The 19,392-nt window shown below is 43.8% G+C and overlaps 1 protein-coding gene across 3 annotated transcripts in view; it reads left to right on the top strand.

The window, feature by feature from the left end:
* slc12a5a (solute carrier family 12 member 5a) overlaps window positions 1–18,563 on the top strand; it is a 277,239-nt gene extending 258,676 nt beyond the window's left edge. For 2 of the 3 annotated variants that reach the window (XM_071336731.1, XM_071336733.1), the window contains exons 15-26: window positions 399–518; window positions 991–1,095; window positions 1,603–1,771; window positions 8,122–8,317; window positions 8,684–8,853; window positions 10,367–10,498; window positions 11,561–11,668; window positions 13,483–13,611; window positions 14,359–14,594; window positions 14,874–14,888; window positions 15,201–15,334; window positions 16,537–18,563. In XM_071336731.1, coding sequence (XP_071192832.1) covers window positions 399–518; window positions 991–1,095; window positions 1,603–1,771; window positions 8,122–8,317; window positions 8,684–8,853; window positions 10,367–10,498; window positions 11,561–11,668; window positions 13,483–13,611; window positions 14,359–14,594; window positions 14,874–14,888; window positions 15,201–15,334; window positions 16,537–16,628 — 1,606 coding nt within the window. In that variant the 3' untranslated portion in view covers window positions 16,629–18,563. The remainder of the gene's footprint in view (window positions 1–398; window positions 519–990; window positions 1,096–1,602; window positions 1,772–8,121; window positions 8,318–8,683; window positions 8,854–10,366; window positions 10,499–11,560; window positions 11,669–13,482; window positions 13,612–14,358; window positions 14,595–14,873; window positions 14,889–15,200; window positions 15,335–16,536) is intronic. The other variant, XM_071336732.1, reaches the window with a different exon arrangement.
* Window positions 18,564–19,392: the final 829 nt, after the last annotated feature.

The raw sequence follows: 19,392 nt of genomic DNA, 5'->3' as shown, positions 1-19,392 counted from the left end.
ACTCTCTCTCTCTGTCTACTCCTCTCTCTGTCTCTGTCTACTCCTCTCTCTCTCTCTAATGTCTACTCCTCTCTGTCTCTCTAATGTCTACTCCTCTCTCTCTAATGTCTACTCCTCTCTCTCTAATGTCTACTCCTCTCTGTCTCTCTAATGTCTACTCCTCTCTCTCTCTCTAATGTCTACTCCTCTCTGTCTCTCTAATGTCTACTCCTCTCTCTGTCTCTAATATCTACTCCTCTCTCTCTCTGTCTACTCCTCTCTCTGTCTCTAATGTCTACTCCTCTCTCTCTCTCTAATGTCTACTCCTCTCTGTCTCTCTAATGTCTACTCCTCTCTCTGTCTCTAATGTCTACTCCTCTCTCTGTCTCTAATGTCTACTCCTCTCTGTCTCTCTGCAGGGCCCTGTCCTTCCTGGGTATGAGTCTGTGTCTCTCACTCATGTTCATCTGTTCCTGGTTCTACGCCATCGTCGCCATGGTGATTGCTGGCAGTATCTACAAGTATATTGAGTTCCGCGGGTGAGTGAAGAGCTACCTGTGTTCTATCAGCCATCATTCAGTCGGTCCCGTTACGGGGGAAATGTATGGTTTGAACGGTTTAGTGTTATGGCTTGTGCTGAGACAATGTTTTGGGTTCCAATGACATGGCCTGATGGGAAAGCTTGGTTGAAAACAGAGTATCAATTCTGTCTGTGGGGAAATATGCATTAAAGTGTTTCAAGGGACTTTTGTTCATTGAACGTCGACTGCGAGTCAACGATGCCTCCCGGGCGGATGTTTTAAGCGATTTTAAATAGCCTACCTGTCAGTAAAAATAAGCTTGACATTTAGATGTGTTAGAAGCCTGTGTATTTGACTGAATAACAATGTTATAACGTTGGCATTTTAAATTGTCATAGACATGTAATAACACAGTTATAGATCATGATGTAATAATAACTTACTATGTATGATTGAATGATATAACCTCATGTGTCTGATTGTGTGGCAGGGCGGAGAAAGAGTGGGGTGATGGGATACGAGGCATTTCTCTCAGCGCCGCCCGATACGCTCTGATGAGACTGGAGGAGGGGCCGCCACACACCAAGAACTGGAGGTGAGATTCACACACACACACACACACACACACACACACACACACACACACACACACACACACACACAAACAAATAAGCTACACAGGCACATTTGTGTATCAGCTACATAAGTAACATGAAAATAAACCACAAGTCTGTGCATGTTGAGCGTTCCGTTTCATTCATCTCTAGTTTCAAGCTGCTTGCAGCAGTAACAGACAATAATTGTTTTTCAGACGTACTTGTGATATCCTCAGTGCACACTTCCTCTCTCTCTCTCTTCATTTCACTTATTTTCTATCTTTCTCACCTCTACTACGACACCTTCTTTCTTTCTCTCTGTCACCTTGCTCTATCTCTCTCTGTTTTTCATCTCTGTGCTCAATTCAAAATGTTTTACTGGCATGACAGAAGTGTGTATATATATATATATTTGTACATTGCCAAAGCAACACGTTGAAACCCTTTCTCTTATTCCTTCCTTCCCTCTTTCATTTCCTTGTGTCCCTCCTTCTCTCTCCCTCTAGGCCTCAGCTGCTGGTGTTGGTCAGTACAGACGTGGAGCAGAATGTGGAGCAGCCTCGTCTGCTCTCGCTGACCAACCAGCTGAAAGCAGGCAAAGGGCTGACCATCGTGGGCACTGCCTTGGCGGGCACCTACCTGGAGAACCACCCCCAGGCCCAGCGGGCAGAGCAGGTTAGATACCAGGCAGATCCCATGGCATCCCACTGCATATGTCATGGAAATTATAATAATAAATCCCACTGCAATAAGATTTACAAATCTGGAGCTGGTTAACAATCCACTTAACAGTGGAGCGTTAAGAGACCAACAAGGAAAATACAACCTCTGTCTACGTGGCAGTTTAGCAGGTGTGTGAGATCATGGTGGGAACATAGCGAACAAGCTGCACTTTTGTTACTCCTTTCTGCTGATAGAATTGTTGCTGCTGCTCAAACTAGCCTCTGTTCTCTTCATATCTCCACACAGCTGTGTCCTTGAAAGGAAAAGAACAGGATGGATCAAACACTGTGGACAGTCTCAGAGGCTCTTTTGTCTTTGGCCGTGTGACCAAGTTACTCAGAAACAAGAGAGGGAAAACAATGGCTTCTTCTTACATGAGAGAAACAGACAGTGGGAATGTACAGGTTTAAGGCTTATACAGTGCACGTGTATAACAGAGTTTGTCATTTTGCCACCATACAAACAGCACTAATCTTCGATCGCTGTTCCAGTATCCACTCTAGCACTTAGAATTAAGCCGTACCTACAGTCAGTGTCCATTTCACCTTTATGTCAGCATTCACCTGCTGGGCAAGTTGTTGTCATCAAGGCAGTTTTTTTCTAAAACTACGGGTGAATCGGTACGTGTATTCGTACTTAACCGTTCGCTACAGGGTCCACGGTGCACGGTTCGGTACGTACTGCCGAACAATACATTAATCATATATTATAGCTAGGAATATATATATATATTTCATTGTAAAAAAATATATTATTGCATAAACCGATGGCGTATAAATTAACGTGGGAAAAATATCCACATAATATCCACATAGTAATAAAGTAAAAAAAAAAAAAAAAAAGTTTTGTCTTGTAGCTGTATGCGGCTACGCTCATTAGTTATTTCACTCCAGCGAGAATAGAGCTGAGAGACCGTCGTCGTAGCAGCAATTAGTTTATGAAGAAATGAGCAGTTAGCTAAATGCTAAGGAGCAACATGGCGAGCCAACAAGCATTGGTGAGCCAACAAGCATTGGTGAGCCAACAAGCATTGGTGAGCCAACAAGCATTGGTGAGCCAACAAGCATTGGTGAGCCAACAAGCATTGGTGAGCCACAACTAGAAGACGCCACAGGATCTTTCAGGTCTGCCGTCTGGGAATATTTCGGTTTCCCTGTAAACTATAACTGGGATTGCCAACGAGTGGTGGATTAAACTTCTACAACATGTGGGCTCTGTTCATTGCTGATAGCCTATTAGAGTGGTGGATAAACTTCTCCAACATGTGGGCTCTGTTCATTGCTGATAGCCTATTAGAGTGTCAATACGAGTAACATGACTACTCATTTGTGCCGACATCACCCCAAAGTGCCAATTGGTGGGACTAGGCGAAAAAAATGAAACGGCAACCACTTCTCCCCACAGCCTTCAGGCAACAATATGCGGCTGACTCCGATAAGGATAAATATATCAACGCAGCAGTAGCAAGATTCCTAGCGGCAGATATGAGACCCTTCTCTGTGGTAGAGAATGCAGAGTTCAGAAACATATTTAAAGTGGTCGAGCTATTCACTATTCCTTGCCGTACACATTTTGCCCAGACATTATTACCTGCCTTATACAAAAAAACTGAAGAACTACTTGAGAGCGAGTTGTCAGAAATGCGGTCTGTTGCTCTAACAACAGACAGTTGGACGTCTAGAGCTACAGAGAGCTACCTTACTGTAACGACTCATTTCATTACGGCAGAGTGGGAGATAAAAAGCCATGTCCTTCAAACACGTCCCCTTGAGAGTCGTCACACCAGTGTAAACTTGGGGGAAGAGCTGAGGGAAGTAGTTGCAGTGTGGAAGTAGGAGAGGGATGATGTAACGATTCCTGTGACCACTGACAACGCTAGACATATTGTAAATGCAGTTGCTCTAGCTGGACTGGGGCCACAGATAGGATGCTTCCCTCACGTTATTAATCTAGCATCTCAAAAAGCAACGTCAGTGAATCCAATCTCTCGCTTCCTAGCACAGATCAGGAAGGTGGTATCCTTCTTTCATAAAAGCACAACTGCTGAACATGTTTTCAAGACACAACAGGAGATGCTGGCGCTGCCAAACCACAAACTAATCCAAGATGTCCCTACTAGATGGAATTCAAGCCATGACATGGTTGAGAGATACCTTGCGTAGAAAGTTGCGGGTTATTCTACACTGACTGATCAAGCTGTGAGGAAGAATGTCAAAGATATTGTGACCTTGTCTGAAAATGACATAAGCCTAGCAGAAGAAGTTATCAAAGTGTGAAAACCTCTCAGAACAGTCACAACACTGATATGCACTGAGAACATTCCATCAGTTTCCATGATCCTGCCTATGAAAACAATGACCCTGAAATCAATGGTGGCACCTGATGAAGATGAACCCGCAGTAAGGGGTGTCAAGACTGCTATCAGAGTTAGACAAGAGCACCGCTTTGGACCCCCGGTTCAAGTCTCTGCTGCACCTGGATGCTGCTGCTCGTCTGAGAGTCTACAACGAACTCACAGCAGAGATTGTGACCAATATACAACAGGTATTGTATATATTTTGTTAATGTGACATTTATTATTTTATTAATTAGTGATTTAACAATTAATTATGACGTAATAATTGTAATTATCATAATAGTGTCTGATATATATTTCCAACAACAAATCATATTTTTAAAGCCACCTCAGAGATAGTAATTTTCATCTAATTTAATTCTGCAGGGTCAAGCCACAGATACAACAGGAGCCAACCCCTCTCCAGAGACGACAGGGGTTCTCCTCCAGAGTTGTTCACCACCCAGGAGCAGGGAACCAAGTCAAAGGTCAAGGTCATGGAGGAGGAGGTGAGCTCATACAGGGAAGTGGACTGTATTCTCCTGGATGCTGATCCTCTTACATGGTGGAAGACCAAATAGTTAATATACCCTCATGTTGCCATGTTAGCAAGGCGCTGTGCCTGGGACCTCTGTCCCTAGCGAGAGGGTATTCTCCACAGCTACCTGGCTGTGCCTGGGACCTCTGTCCCTAGCGAGAGGGTATTCTCCACAGCTACCTGGCTGTGCCTGGGACCTCTGTCCCTAGTGAGAGGGTATTCTCCACAGCTACCTGGCTGTGCCTGGGACCTCTGTCCCGAGCGAGAGGGTATTCTCCACAGCTACCTGGCTGTGCCTGGGACCTCTGTCCCTAGCGAGAGGGTATTCTCCACAGCTACCTGGCTGTGCCTGGGACCTCTGTCCCGAGCGAGAGGGTATTCTCCACAGCTACCTGGCTGTGCCTGGGACCTCTGTCCCGAGCGAGAGGGTATTCTCCACAGCTACCTGGCTGTGCCTGGGACCTCTGTCCCTAGCGAGAGGGTATTCTCCACAGCTACCTGGCTGTGCCTGGGACCTCCGTCCCGAGCGAGAGGGTATTCTCCACAGCTACCTGGCTGTGCCTGGGACCTCTTTCCCTAGCGAGAGGGTATTCTCCACAGCTACCTGGCTGTGCCTGGGACCTCTGTCCCGAGCGAGAGGGTATTCTCCACAGCTACCTGGCTGTGCCTGGGACCTCTGTCCCGAGCGAGAGGGTATTCTCCACAGCTACCTGGCTGTGCCTGGGACCTCTGTCCCGAGCGAGAGGGTATTCTCCACAGCTACCTGGCTGTGCCTGGGACCTCTGTACCGAGCGAGAGGGTATTCTCCACAGCGGCTGACATTGTCACAGCAACACGATCTGTGCTCACTGCAGATCATGTGGATAGACTAATCTTCTTAAAGAAAAACTTGAAAATCTGATAAAAATGTTTTTATTTGTCATTTTTGTTCAAGTAACCAGCCTCAAGTGGTCCTATTTTGTTTAAGGCACTGCTATGTGACTTCATTTTGATATCTGATGCTGGACTATGCACTCTTGATGAAGCTGTTTTAAATGACTAATTTTATTTCATGTTATAAGGCAGGCACTGCTGTTTTTTGTTGTCCCTTTGTTTCCATATGTTCCTGGGAATTTAAGCAACCCATGTTTACTATTATAATAAATGGAAAATCTAAATACAAAATTACATATTTCTCAGGTATTCATTTTGTCGATGTATCGAAACCGTACCGTATCGAACCGTGAGTTTTGTGAACCGTTTCACCCCTACTAAAAACCTATTTTTGCTTTGTCATTATGTGTAGATTGAGGAGGGAAAAACACTATTTAATACATTTTAGAATAAGGCTGTTACGTAACAAAATGTGGAAAAGTCAAGAGGTCTGAATACTTTCCGAAGGCACTGTAAAGGGTTTAAATTGAGTCAATAAGTATTCAACACCTTTGTTATGGCAAGCCTAATAAAAATATGCTTAAAATCTCTCATAATAAGTTGCATGGACTCTGTGTGCAATAATAGTGTTTAACATGATTTTTGAATGACTACCTCATTTCAGTACCCCACACATACAATTATCTATAAGGTCCCTCAGTCGAGCAGTGAATTTCACACACAGATTCAACCACAAAGACCAGGAAGGTTTTTCAATGTCTCGCAAAGAGGGGCACTTATTGGTACATGGGTAAAAAATAAATAATCTGACATTGAATATCCCTTTGAGCATGGTGAACTTATTAATTACACTGTATCAATACACCCAGTCACTACATAGATAGAAGCGTCTTTCCTAACTCAGTTGCCCGAGAGCAAGGAAACCGCTCAGGGATTTCACCATGAGGCCAATGGTGACTTTAAAACAGTTACAGAGTTTATAGGAGAAAACTGAGGATGGATCAACAACATTGTAGTTACTCCAAAATACTATCCTAATTGACAGAGTGAAAAGAAGGAAGGAAGCCTGTACAGAATACAAATATTCCAATACGGCAAAATATGGCAAAAAGTAAAAATGCAAAAGAATTGGTCAAGAAATTAACTTTATGTCCTGAATACAAAGCGTTATGTTTGGGGAAAATACAATAGAACACATCACTGAGTACCACTCTTCATATTTTCAAGCATGGTGGTGGCATCATGTTATGCTTGTCATCGGCAAGGACTAGGGAGTTTTTTAGGATAAAAAGAAACGAAGTAGAGCTAAGCACAGGTTAAAATCCTAGAGGAAAACCTGCTTCAGTCTGCTTTCCAACTGACACTGGGAGACCTATTCACCTTTCAGCAGGACAATAACCTAAAACACAAGGCAAATATACACTCTTTACCAAGACGACATTGAATGTTCCTGAGTGGCCTAGTTACAGTTTTGACTTAAATCGGCTTGAAAACGGCTAGCAATGATCAACAGCCAACTTGACAGAGCTTGAAGAATGTTTTAAAGAATAATGGGGAAATATTGTACAATCCAGGTGTTCAAAGCTCTTAGAGATGTACCCAGAAACACTCACAGCTCTAAACGTGGTTCTAACATGGATTGGATATTTCTGTATTTCATTTTCAATAAATTGGCAAACATTTCTGAAATCATGTTATCACTTTGTCATTATGAGGTATTGTGTGTAGATGGATGAGAAAAAAATATATTTCATACATTTTGAATTCAGGCTGGTTGGTCAGGGCGTGAGTTTGGGTGGGCATTCTATGTCTGGTGTTCTATGTTGTCCTTGTTTTGTATTTCTATGCGTTTGGCCTGGTATGGTTCCCAATCAGAGGCAGCCGTCTATCGTTGTCTCTGATTGAGAACCATACTTAGGTAGCCTGTTCCCACCTATGTTTGTGGGTAGTTATTTTCTGTTTAGTGTGTCGACACCTTACAGAACTGTTCGTTTGTCGTTTTTGTTGTTTTGTTCAGTGTTCAGTTGATTGATTAAAATATGAACACTTACCACGCTGCACCTTGGTCCTCTTCTCCTTCTCCCGACGACGTTCGTGACAGTATGAATACTTTCTGAATAGACTAATATACTCTAACATTGCTCGTTCTGATATTTCTTAATTTCTTTCTTTACATTTTGGGGATTTGTGTGTATTGATTTGTATTGTATTGGTATTACTGCACTGTTGGAGCTAGAAACATTAAAGCATTTCGCTACACCTGCGATAACATCTGCTAAATATGTATGTGACCAATAACATCTGCTAAATATGTGTGTGTGACCAATAACATCTGCTATGTATGTGTGTGTGACCAATAACATCTGCTAAATATGTGTGTGTGACCAATAACATCTGCTATGTATGTGTGTGTGACCAATACAATTTGATTGAGATGTCATGCAGGGCTCTGTGGCTTAGATGGTTCCAGAAACCTTACTCCCTCTTCCTCCTTACCCCTCCCACTCGCTCTCTTCCTCCCTTCTTTCTCTCTCTCACCCCCATTCCCTGCTCCAGTCTCTGCGTAAGCTGATGGAGACAGAGAAGGTGAAAGGCTTCTGCCAGGTCACTATCTCGTCCAACATGCGCGACGCCACCTCCCACCTGCTCCAGGCTAGCGGACTGGGCGGCCTCATGCACAACACGGTGCTGGTCAGCTGGCCGCGCAACTGGAAGCAGGCCGATGACCTCCAGACCTGGAGAGATTTCATTGGTGGGTCACAGAGGGGGTCAACAATGAATGGCCAATTGAAATGGGGGGGTAAAGGAAGTAAAGGGATATGAAAAACAAAAACAAGCGTTAGGTTATTACTGTCTAATTACCATTTTACATTTCTAAATAAATTCTGAGTAATTTCAGTAATCAGATCTGTCTGTTGGATTGAACAAATCTGGATCTTTGGGGGAGGTTGTAGATAAATCATCACAAATAATCCTTATATTTTTTTCTTTTTGGTCCACAATATCAGTATCATCACTATAATCCATATACCACCGATACAGGATGAAGTAGATTTTCCATAAAGGTTTTTGAGTGATGATCAGACTCATATTAGCTGAACTCCGTCCTGTCCTGTAGAGCTGGTTAGGGAGACCACTGCCGCCCACCTGGCCCTGCTGGTGCCCAAGAACATCGCTGCCTTCCCTTCCAATGGAGAGCGCTTCTCCGAGGGCCACATCGACGTGTGGTGGATCGTCCATGATGGAGGCATGCTGATGCTGCTGCCCTTCCTTCTGCGCCAGCACAAGGTAGGCTGCCCACCACACACCCTCTCTGAGACATGGGTCACATTGCTTTGACCATGTTTTAACTTTGTAATATTGAGTTGACCTTGACACAAGGTGTCGAAAGCGTTCCACAGGGATGCTGGCCCATGTTTACTCCAATGCTTCCCAAGGTTGTGTCAAGTTGGCTGGATGTCCTTTGTGTGGTGGACCATTCTTGATTCACAAGGGAAACTGTTGAGTGTGAAAAACCCAGCAGCGTTGCAGTTTTTGACACAAACCGGTGTGCCTGGCATCTACTACCATACCCCGTTCAAAGGCACTTAAATATTTTGTCTTTCCCATTCACCCTCTGAATGGCACACACACAATCCATGTCTCAATTGTATCAAGGCTTAAAAATCTTTAACCTGTCTCCTCCCTTTCATCTATACTGACTAAAGCGGATTTAACAGGTGACATCAACAAGGAATCATAGCTTTCACCTGGATTCACCTGGGTCAGTCTGTGTCATGGAAAGAGCAGGTGTTCGTAATGTGTTCTATACTCAGTGTATAACTAATCATGCACTCAGTTATATAGTAAAGTGCAATGTACAGGTAAAAAACGATGGTGCATCCTTCCCTTATACTTCTTGGAGATGATTCTGTTCTACCAGTTAATATTTGTAGCAAAACCAGATTCATTAAATTGTCAGTCATTGCAGCCAATAAATGCACAGCTACTATATGGAAGAGTGACATTCCGCCAAGCAAGCAGATGTGGCTAAAATAACTTCCTATATTCCATCTGAAAAAATAACATACAATTGACGTAATAAACCTTTTGAATTTACTGATGTCTGGGGGGACTTTCAGTAGTTTCTAGAGACGTCACCTCAGCTGCCTCATTACTACTTTCTTCTTTCATGTATTATTATTATTTGTTTTTGTGTTGAATAATGTATTTTCTAGCATGGAATGTGAAGGGCATTCTGTTTCTTTTTTTGTTGATAATAAGTGAAGCTAATACCGGTAGAGGGGGGGGGGGGGGGTTCCTGTGTTGGGGAGGGAAGGGTTTTGCACAATGTGCCCTCATGTAGCATGGTGTTTTGTGTAGGTGGAAGGAATAACAGGGCATTATCTGTGTCATATTTTTATGATTGTTAAATTGTAAAAAAAAAAAAAATGCCAATAAATATATTGTACAAAAATAAATTTAAAACAATGGTGCAGAGCATTCGTCAGCGCATTAACTAATCAATATGCTTATCAGTGGAGGCTGGTGAGAGAAGCTATAGGAGGACAGGCTCCCTGTAATGGCTGGAATGGAATAAATGCAACAGTATCAAACAAATGGAAACCAAGTTTGACTCCGTTCCAATTATCCAATTCCATCCATTACAATGAGCCCGTCATCCTATAGCTCCTCCCAGCAGCCTCCACTGATACACATGCAATGGCAATTTCTACTGTGTACCAAATCATGAAGGCTCTAACCAGATTACCGTAAAACAGGTTATAGATGAGCAGGTTACAATCCTCTTTCCTGTCGACAGGTGTGGAGGAAGTGTAAGATGCGCATCTTCACCGTGGCCCAGATGGACGACAACAGCATCCAGATGAAGAAAGACCTGACCACCTTCCTGTATCACCTGCGTATCGATGCCGAGGTTGAAGTGGTGGAAATGGTAAGTCTGTCTACGGCTGCTTCAGGTGAGAGGAAGTCCAGTGTGTAATAACAGATATACAGTACCTTAAGGGGCTGTTGCATGGTCCTACATCTGAAGCCTACTCAGACATTGAACATAGGTCCACTGAGTTGGTTTAATCCATCATACTGTTTCTCATAGTTACAAATCTGTTTAAATATACAATACAAATATTTGTTTTTATTTACACTACCATTCAAAAGTTTGGGGTCACTTAGAAATGTCTTTGTTTTTGAAAGAAAAACACATTTGTTGTCCATTAAAATAACATAAAATTCATCAGAAATACAGTGTAGACATTGTTAATGTTGTATATGACTATTGTAGCTGGAAACGGCAAATTTTTAATGGAATATCTACTTAAGCGTACAGAGGCCCATTATCAGCAACCATCACTCCTGTGTTCCAATGGCACGTTGTGTTAGCTAATCCAAGATTATCATTTTAAAAGGCTAATTGATCATTAGAAAACCCTTTTGCAATTAGGTTAGCACAGCTGAAAACTGTTGTTCTAAATAAAGAAGCAATAAAACTGGCCTTCTTTAGACTAGATTTGTGGGTTCGATTACAGGCTCAAAATGGCCAGAAACAAAGAACTTTCTTCTGAAACTCGTCAGTCTAGTCTTGTTCTGAGAAATGAAGGCTATTCCAAATCTACTGTTTCCAGCTACAATAGTCATTTACAACATTAATTAACAATATCTACACTGTATTTCCGATCATTTTGATGTTATTTTAATGGACAAAAATTTGCTTTTCTTTCAAAAACAAGGACATTTCTAAGTGACCCCAAACTTTTGAACGGTAGTGTACATTTGAGTCATTTAGCAGATGCTCTTATCGAGAGCGATTTACAAATCGGTGCATTCATGCAATCCTTATGCATGAAGCTGTTGTTCCATGTAATGTTCCATGCAGTGCTGCTGTCCAACACGTAGACCTTCTAAACCTGCATATAAAAACAAGTTGTACATACTACCTAACCTCTTTGGTCTCTGCCCATCCTCGATGTTGCTCTAACCCAGGCCTCTCCTCTCTCAGCACGACAGTGACATCTCAGCCTACACCTATGAGAAGACCCTGGTGATGGAACAGCGATCGCAGATCCTCAAGCAGATCAACCTGACCAAGACCGAGCGAGAGAGAGAGGTACCGCTTTAGAAATATAATTACTAGAATGGAAAACTGCCACAATTCTATTTCTATGGTTTTACATTCACCACACAGCTACTCCATGTTACTCCACAACACATATGGCGCAGCGGTCTAAGACACTGCATCTCAGTGCTAGAGGCGTCACTACAGACACTCTGGCGCAGCGGTCTAAGACACTGCATCTCAGTGCTAGAGGCGTCACTACAGACACTCTGGCGCAGCGGTCTAAGACACTGCATCTCAGTGCTAGAGGCGTCACTACAGACACTCTGGCGCAGCGGTCTAAGACACTGCATCTCAGTGCTAGAGGCGTCACTACAGACACTCTGGCGCAGCGGTCTAAGACACTGCATCTCAGTGCTAGAGGCGTCACTACAGACACTCTGGCGCAGCGGTCTAAGACACGGCATCTCAGTGCTAGAGGCGTCACTACAGACACTCTGGCGCAGCGGTCTAAGACACTGCATCTCAGTGCTAGAGGCGTCACTACAGACACTCTGGCGCAGCGGTCTAAGACACTGCATCTCAGTGCTAGAGGCGTCACTACAGACACTCTGGCGCAGCGGTCTAAGACACGGCATCTCAGTGCTAGAGGCGTCACTACAGACACTCTGGCGCAGCGGTCTAAGACACTGCATCTCAGTGCTAGAGGCGTCACTACAGACACTCTGGCGCAGCGGTCTAAGACACGGCATCTCAGTGCTAGAGGCGTCACTACAGACACTCTGGCGCAGCGGTCTAAGACACTGCATCTCAGTGCTAGAGGCGTCACTACAGACACTCTGGCGCAGCGGTCTAAGGCACTGCATCTCAGTGCTAGAGGCGTCACTACAGACACTCTGGCGCAGCGGTCTAAGACACGGCATCTCAGTGCTAGAGGCGTCACTACAGACACCCTAGTTCGATTCCAGGCAATATCACAACCGGCCATGATTGGGAGTCCCATAGGGCGGCGCACAATTGACCCAGCATCGTCCAGGTTTGGCCGGTGCAGGCCGTCATTGTAAATAATAATTTGTTCTTAACTGACTTGCCTAGTTAAATAAAGGTTGAATTACATTTTTATTTTTTATTTTATTAAAACACAATGTCATTGAACCATGTCTGAATTAGTCTGGGAATCCCAGACCCTAGGCAACAGCAGTGACTAAGGTCTTGGATTAATGACAAACTCTCTTGGTAATTCGAAAAGGGTAAGACTTTTTTTTCCCTCCAACAAATCACGAGGCAGACGTACCAGAACGTGGCGATTCAAAACCAACATTTTCAGTGAAGGTAGTTGAAGCAAACTAGCCACAAGCGAACTGCACTCATTACAGATAACCTCTGATCTCCATCTTACTTGCTGTTATTTTGTGTCCTGGGGAAGTGGGCAACAAGCGGACAAGGCAGTGACATAGTTTGGCATAGTGGAACTAACTATTACTTCAATTAAGACATAAGAACAAAAGGGAAGACAGTATTGCTTCACCCGAAAGGGATTGAATTGTCTACATTGACAGACAATGTTCTGAAAACGCCAACGTTCAAAACCTTGTTTTGTCTCCGTGTAGACGACACAAAACAACTTATCAATCATATTGTCAAGATATTAGCACTCCTATGCCTGATTCACACAATAGGGTCGACCAAGACCGAACCCTGCTGGCTCTGATGTTTTTTATTTCCTCATTGTCCTCTCCACCATGGTTCCAGCAACTACGATGGATGCGTAAGCAGGCCAGTTCAATACAGCTTGGCTCAGTTTGTATGAGTGTTGTGAAAAGGATACTAGTCTCTTCATTCAGCCGTTTGTCTTCCTTTCACAGATCCAGAGCATCACAGACTCATCCCGCGGATCCATCCGGCGTAAGAATCCGGCGGTGGTGACCACCCAGCTGAGTGTGGCCGAAGAACAGCCTGGGGTGAGCAGCAAGGTGGAGAAACCAGAGGAAGAGGTTGGTACTGATACTGTCCGGTCGACCGAGCCACATTCACTCTAACCAGGGTATACTCTATAATTAAGAATTCCTGCTAACAGGCCAGTGCCTGCGCCAGCAAAGACTTGGAGAGCAGAGCAGTCAATTGACTTGTGAGGGGTTGTTATGTGAGATGTTGAAATATTAGGTCGTCAGTGGTTTTGAGGTCAGTAACCCGGAAGTAGTGGATTTTTAAACTTCCAACTCACCATACCAGTGTTTTTGTTATTTTTTTTGCGGTGAGGCATGGTCAGGGAATGGTTAAAAGTCTGGCGTTGTGAACTGATGGTGTTGACCTGGGAGGTCAACCACTTACAAGAAGTAATTTACCAGACGTATTGTGAAGTGACTGGATAAGTCTGAGGACCAAGACTCACACAGGCTCTCAACTAGTCAAAGTGTTTCATGGGATACCAGGAAATGCATCGTAGGCCTTTGTTGTTCGTATGTGTAACAGTTAGGGAAAAAGTCAGGAAAAGTATTGCCTGCCTTTGAATTTCTGGCCTTGGATTACAAGTCGTAATAATGTGAGTAGGCTACAGATGTGTTGGTTCAATCATTCTTTTTCAGACTTACTTTTTAATCAGCCCAACTGTATGACTGACCTCCAAATGCAAGGCCTTCTTGATAACGGCTCGCTCTCTCTCCCTCCTCTGACCCTCACACTCACTCTGTGGTTCCAACTCATCTCACCTCGTCTCTCCCCCCTCTGTCTCGTGGTCTCAGTCTGCCTCTGTCCCTGTGTCCCCTCCCACTCAGGTCCAGCTCATCCACGACAGCACCAGCCCGACCAGTCCTGCCACCCCGGCTACCCCTTTGACTCCAGCCTCCGAGGGGGGGGCCCAGACCCCAGGGTCTGCACAGGTCCAGATGACCTGGACAGAAAAGGCAGACGGCGAGCCGGCCAAGCCGCCTGGCGCCTCCACGCCGGAGGGCATCAAAGACATTTTCAACATGAAGCCGTGAGTGTGGTTTGGCAAAACCGGTATACTCCCATGTTGGAACTGAAAGTTCTTGAAGAGTAACATTCTGATTGGCATTCTTCACATCTTGGGACTTTCGGTTTCAAAATGGCAGCAGTTTAAATTCAACATCTTGAAAGGATAGTTCACCCAAAACAACTTTAAGTGTGCATGTCAACAGTAAAGTTTTCATGATAGAACACTGTCAGTACAGAGAAAAATCTGTGCGTTTTGGATTCCATCCTTTAACCTTGTGTTTCTCTCCATGCCATGCTGCAGTGAGTGGGAAAACCTGTAAGTATTTCCGTAGCTCAAACTTTGCTGGAGCTTAAAACTGAGGTCTGGCACATAAACATATACATTTCCTCTAGAATTCCATGGATCAAGTCAGCATAGCACAAGTTGATTATGTCTTGAGTGTTTCCAAATGAAAAAGTTAATGCAGAAATGACAGAATGAAAGAGTGACCATTTGTTTCAGCTGTTTGTGAATTAGTAGCCTGAAGAGGTTGATGTTCCACATTTTGTTATGCTGAATACTGCATTATGACCAAATTAAGCTTTGGTTTGGAGCTTTAGTAGAGACCATCTTGTTTTTTTCCACCAGAAACCAGTCCAATGTGAGGCGCATGCACACGGCACTGAGGCTGAACGGTGTCATCGTGAAGAAATCCTCAGAGGCCAAGCTGGTGCTCCTCAATATGCCCGGGCCGCCCAATAACCGGTCTGGAGACGAGAACTGTATCCTTCTTTTTTTTTTTTTTTTTTTCTCTCTCTCTCTCTACCTCTCTCTACCTCTCTCTCTCTACCTCTCTCTCTCTACCTCTCTCTCTCTACCTCTCGCTCTCCCCAACTCCCTCCATCACCCTCCCTCCCTCCATCACCCTCCCTCCCTCCCTGGAGTATGTGTTACAATGGAGTATGTGTTACATAAAGTTAACACTCCCATGGCAGGTTTACAGAATGGAGTACGTGTTACGTAAAGTTAACACTCCCATGGCAGGTTTACAGAATGGAGTACGTGTTACGTCAGTGGTTCCCAATCTTTTTTGGTTACTGTACCACCAACTGAATTTTGCTCTGCCCGGAGTACCCCTGAAATACCCCTCATGCATTTTACCAGTAGGCCTATGGTTTCATGAGTCTTCTCAAGTACCCCCGGTTGGGAACGACTGTGTTACATCATTCTATGTGCCCATAGAAGCTGTGTCACATGCCATTACAAGTAAGTATCTGTCTACTAGTAAACAATAGCATGGGGCTATAGAGATGTACCCGTTATCTGTCTACTAGTAAACAATAGCATGGGGCTATAGAGATGTACCTGTTATCTGTCTACTAGTAAACAATAGCATGGGGCTATAGAGATGTACCCGTTATCTGTCTACTAGTAAACAATAGCATGGGGCTATAGAGATGTACCCGTTATCTGTCTACTAGTAAACAATAGCATGGGGCTATAGAGATGTACCCGTTATCTGTCTACTAGTAAACAATAGCATGGGGCTATAGAGATGTACCCGTTATCTGTCTACTAGTAAACAATAGCATGGGGCTATAGAGATGTACCCGTTATCTGTCTACTAGTAAACAATAGCATGGGGCTATAGAGATGTACCCGTTATCTGTCTACTAGTAAACAATAGCATGGGGCTATAGAGATGTACCCGTTATCTGTCTACTAGTAAACAATAGCATGGGGCTATAGAGATGTACCCGTTATCTGTCTACTAGTAAACAATAGCATGGGGCTATAGAGATGTACCCGTTATCTGTCTACTAGTAAACAATAGCATGGGGCTATAGAGATGTACCCGTTATCTGTCTACTAGTAAACAATAGCATGGGGCTATAGAGATGTACCCGTTATCTGTCTACTAGTAAACAATAGCATGGGGCTATAGAGGTGCAACCATTAGATGTGTTCCCTAACTCTCTCTCAGACATGGAGTTCCTGGAGGTCCTGACTGAGGGTCTCAATAGGGTCCTCCTGGTTCGTGGTGGCGGTCGCGAGGTCATCACCATCTACTCTTGAGAGAGCAGACCTTCATCTCCCGAACCCCACATCTAGAAAAAATACCCCCCTTCCATTTGTTTTTGTAAGACACTCCCCTCACACCCAAGCAATAGACCAGCTCACTCTAAATTATCTTCTGTTTGCCTAACACACACACACGGTTTAAATAAGTTCACCCCATACACTTCCCTATGAGCACAAGAAGTTAAATGACGTATATTGGGTTAAAAGAATGCTGAAAATATGTATTTTTGCTCGAAAACACGCTGAAAATACATAGATTTTTGGTCGAAAAGATGCTGAAAATACCTATTTCGAGTTGAAAAAAATGTTTAAAAAAAGTATTTTTAGCATCTTGTGCTCACTGGATATAGAGCTACACCTCACTCTTCCAGCCCTTTTCTGGCCCTATATGATGTCAGAGGTAGCTGCTTTTAGCATCATATCAAATATATAACAGATGCTCAGAGACTTGGCTTCCCCCTCTCCGTGGCCCAAATAACTTATAGAGGAAAGGTTCAGTCCACTTCCATATCAGCCAGAAAGATTATCAGTCAATACTCTGAAATGAAATAGGGTAAGATAGCGCCCTCTGCTGAATAATTTGCAGTTAGACATCATTGCCCAGCTCCAACCGCTTTTGTGTTATTCATATCTGCCTTTTGATCAATTCACTAGTTTAAAAAAGAACAAATTCTTATTTACAATGACGGCCAAACTTTAACCCAGATGACGCTGGGCCAATTGTGCGCCGCCCAATCATGTCCGGTTGTGATACAGCCTGGAATCGAACCAGGGTCTGTAGTGACTCCTCGAGCACTGAGATGCAGTGCCTTAGACCACTGCGCCACTCGGGAGCCCTAGTCACTCGGCTATGGAGTCAAAGGATACAGAGGGTTAGGTGAGCTGGGGTTGTTCAGTGTGGTGTTTGTGCCTGTGTGTTTAAAATTAAGTGTCACATTCATCCGATTGTGGTTTGTTTTTACGAGGGGATGTTTTAGAGTGCCATCGAGTCACCTACCTGTAAACATGGAGTAGCCTTCCAAGACTGAACGGTGGAGGACTGAGGATGTTGACATTGTGTAGTTAGTTGTGTATATCACCCTGTGAAATCACAGCAAAGAGAGAATATCGAAAAGCTCCTGCGGCAAACCCTGTTCATCACGTGCGGAGATGACCACCGTCGAGAAAGACTGCTACCCACGGTCATGGTCGGTGGTTAGAAGAGACTGTGGTCATTTTTTAAATCCGGGTCAGTCATGAACGAAAGAACCACAGTTGGAGGAAGTTGGGAGAGAAACAAACAAGCCTCCCGTGACGACATAGATCGCGCTTCATGAACTTTGACCTCATTTTGAGCACTCCGCAACATGTTTGTTTTTGCTCACGCATTGTCATCATATTTATACTTGTCCCCTTTCCCCTTTCTAAGTGGCTATGTGTCCTTTCCAGCTCCAGCCACTGTTAGTGCCAAAAACAAACAAGGCTAGCTTGGTTTTAGATATTGACACGTCGTTAAACTGTGAGGAGCGTTCTTAGCAGAAAAGTCGTCTAACAGACGAGCTGGGGCTCTTTCTCAATTGTCTTTCCTCAATTCCTGCTGTCCTCTTTCCTCGATTCCTTGTGTTTCCTCACCTCCTTGGACAGAGAGACAAGAGCTGTGTTTGAATACTCATACTAATCATTTGTGACGTAAATTGAGTGTATAATGTGCTTATTGGTCATAGTATGGATATAGATAGTATGCCAAAAGCTCCCGGATGTCGTACTCCATTCGCCAAAATACGAAGTATACATGCAGTGGACACTTTTTCAGTGCTTTTAGGGCCCATAATCTAATAAAAAATAAAAAAACGTTTTCAGATTTTAAGAAAATGGCGGAAAATATGCAGCCGAAGTCCCAACGAGAGCGGATACAAATATGACAAATGTTAAGAAACTGTTGAGTAATGTTTTTTTTTTTTTTTTTTTTTTTTCACCTTTATTTAACCAGGTAGGCTAGTTGAGAACAAGTTCTCATTTGCAACTGCGACCTGGCCAAGATAAAGCATAGCAGTGTGAACAGACAACACAGAGTTACACATGGAGTAAACAATAAACAAGTCAATAACATGGTAGAAAAAAAGAGAATCTATATACAATGTGTGCAAAAGGCATGAGGTAGGCAATAAATCGAATAATTACAATTTAGCAGATTAACACTGGAGTGATAAATCATCAGATAATCATGTGCAAGAAGAGATATTGGTACTGGTGTGCAAAAGAGCAGAAAAGTAAATAAATAAAAGCAGTATGGGGGGTGAGGTAGGTAAATTGGGTGGGTAGTTTACAGATGGACTATGTACAGCTGCAGCGATCGGTTAGCTGCTCGGATAGCAGATTTTTAAAGTTGTTGAGGGAGATAAAAGTCTCCAACTTCAGAGATTTTTGCAATTCGTTCCAGTCGCAGGCAGCAGAGAACTGGAAGGAAAGGCGTCCAAATGAGGTTTTAGCTTTAGGGATGATCAGTGAGATACACCTGCTGGAGCGCGTGCTGCGGGTGGGTGTAGCCATCGTGACCAGTGAACTGAGATAAGGCGGCACTTTACCTAGCATAGCCTTGTAGATGACCTGGAGCCAGTGGGTCTGACGACGAACATGTAGCGAGGGCCAGCCGACTAGGGCATACAGGTCGCAGTGGTGGGTCGTATAAGGTGCTTTAGTAACAAAACGAATGGCACTGTGATAAACTGCATCCAGTTTGCTGAGTAGAGTGTTGGAAGCTATTTTGTAGATGACATCG

Source organism: Salvelinus alpinus, chromosome 12 (genome assembly GCF_045679555.1).
Source record: "Salvelinus alpinus chromosome 12, SLU_Salpinus.1, whole genome shotgun sequence".
NCBI lineage: Eukaryota > Metazoa > Chordata > Actinopteri > Salmoniformes > Salmonidae > Salvelinus > Salvelinus alpinus.
The sequence above is the reverse complement of the archived record's forward strand: the minus strand, read 5'-3'. Positions and strand labels throughout refer to the sequence as shown.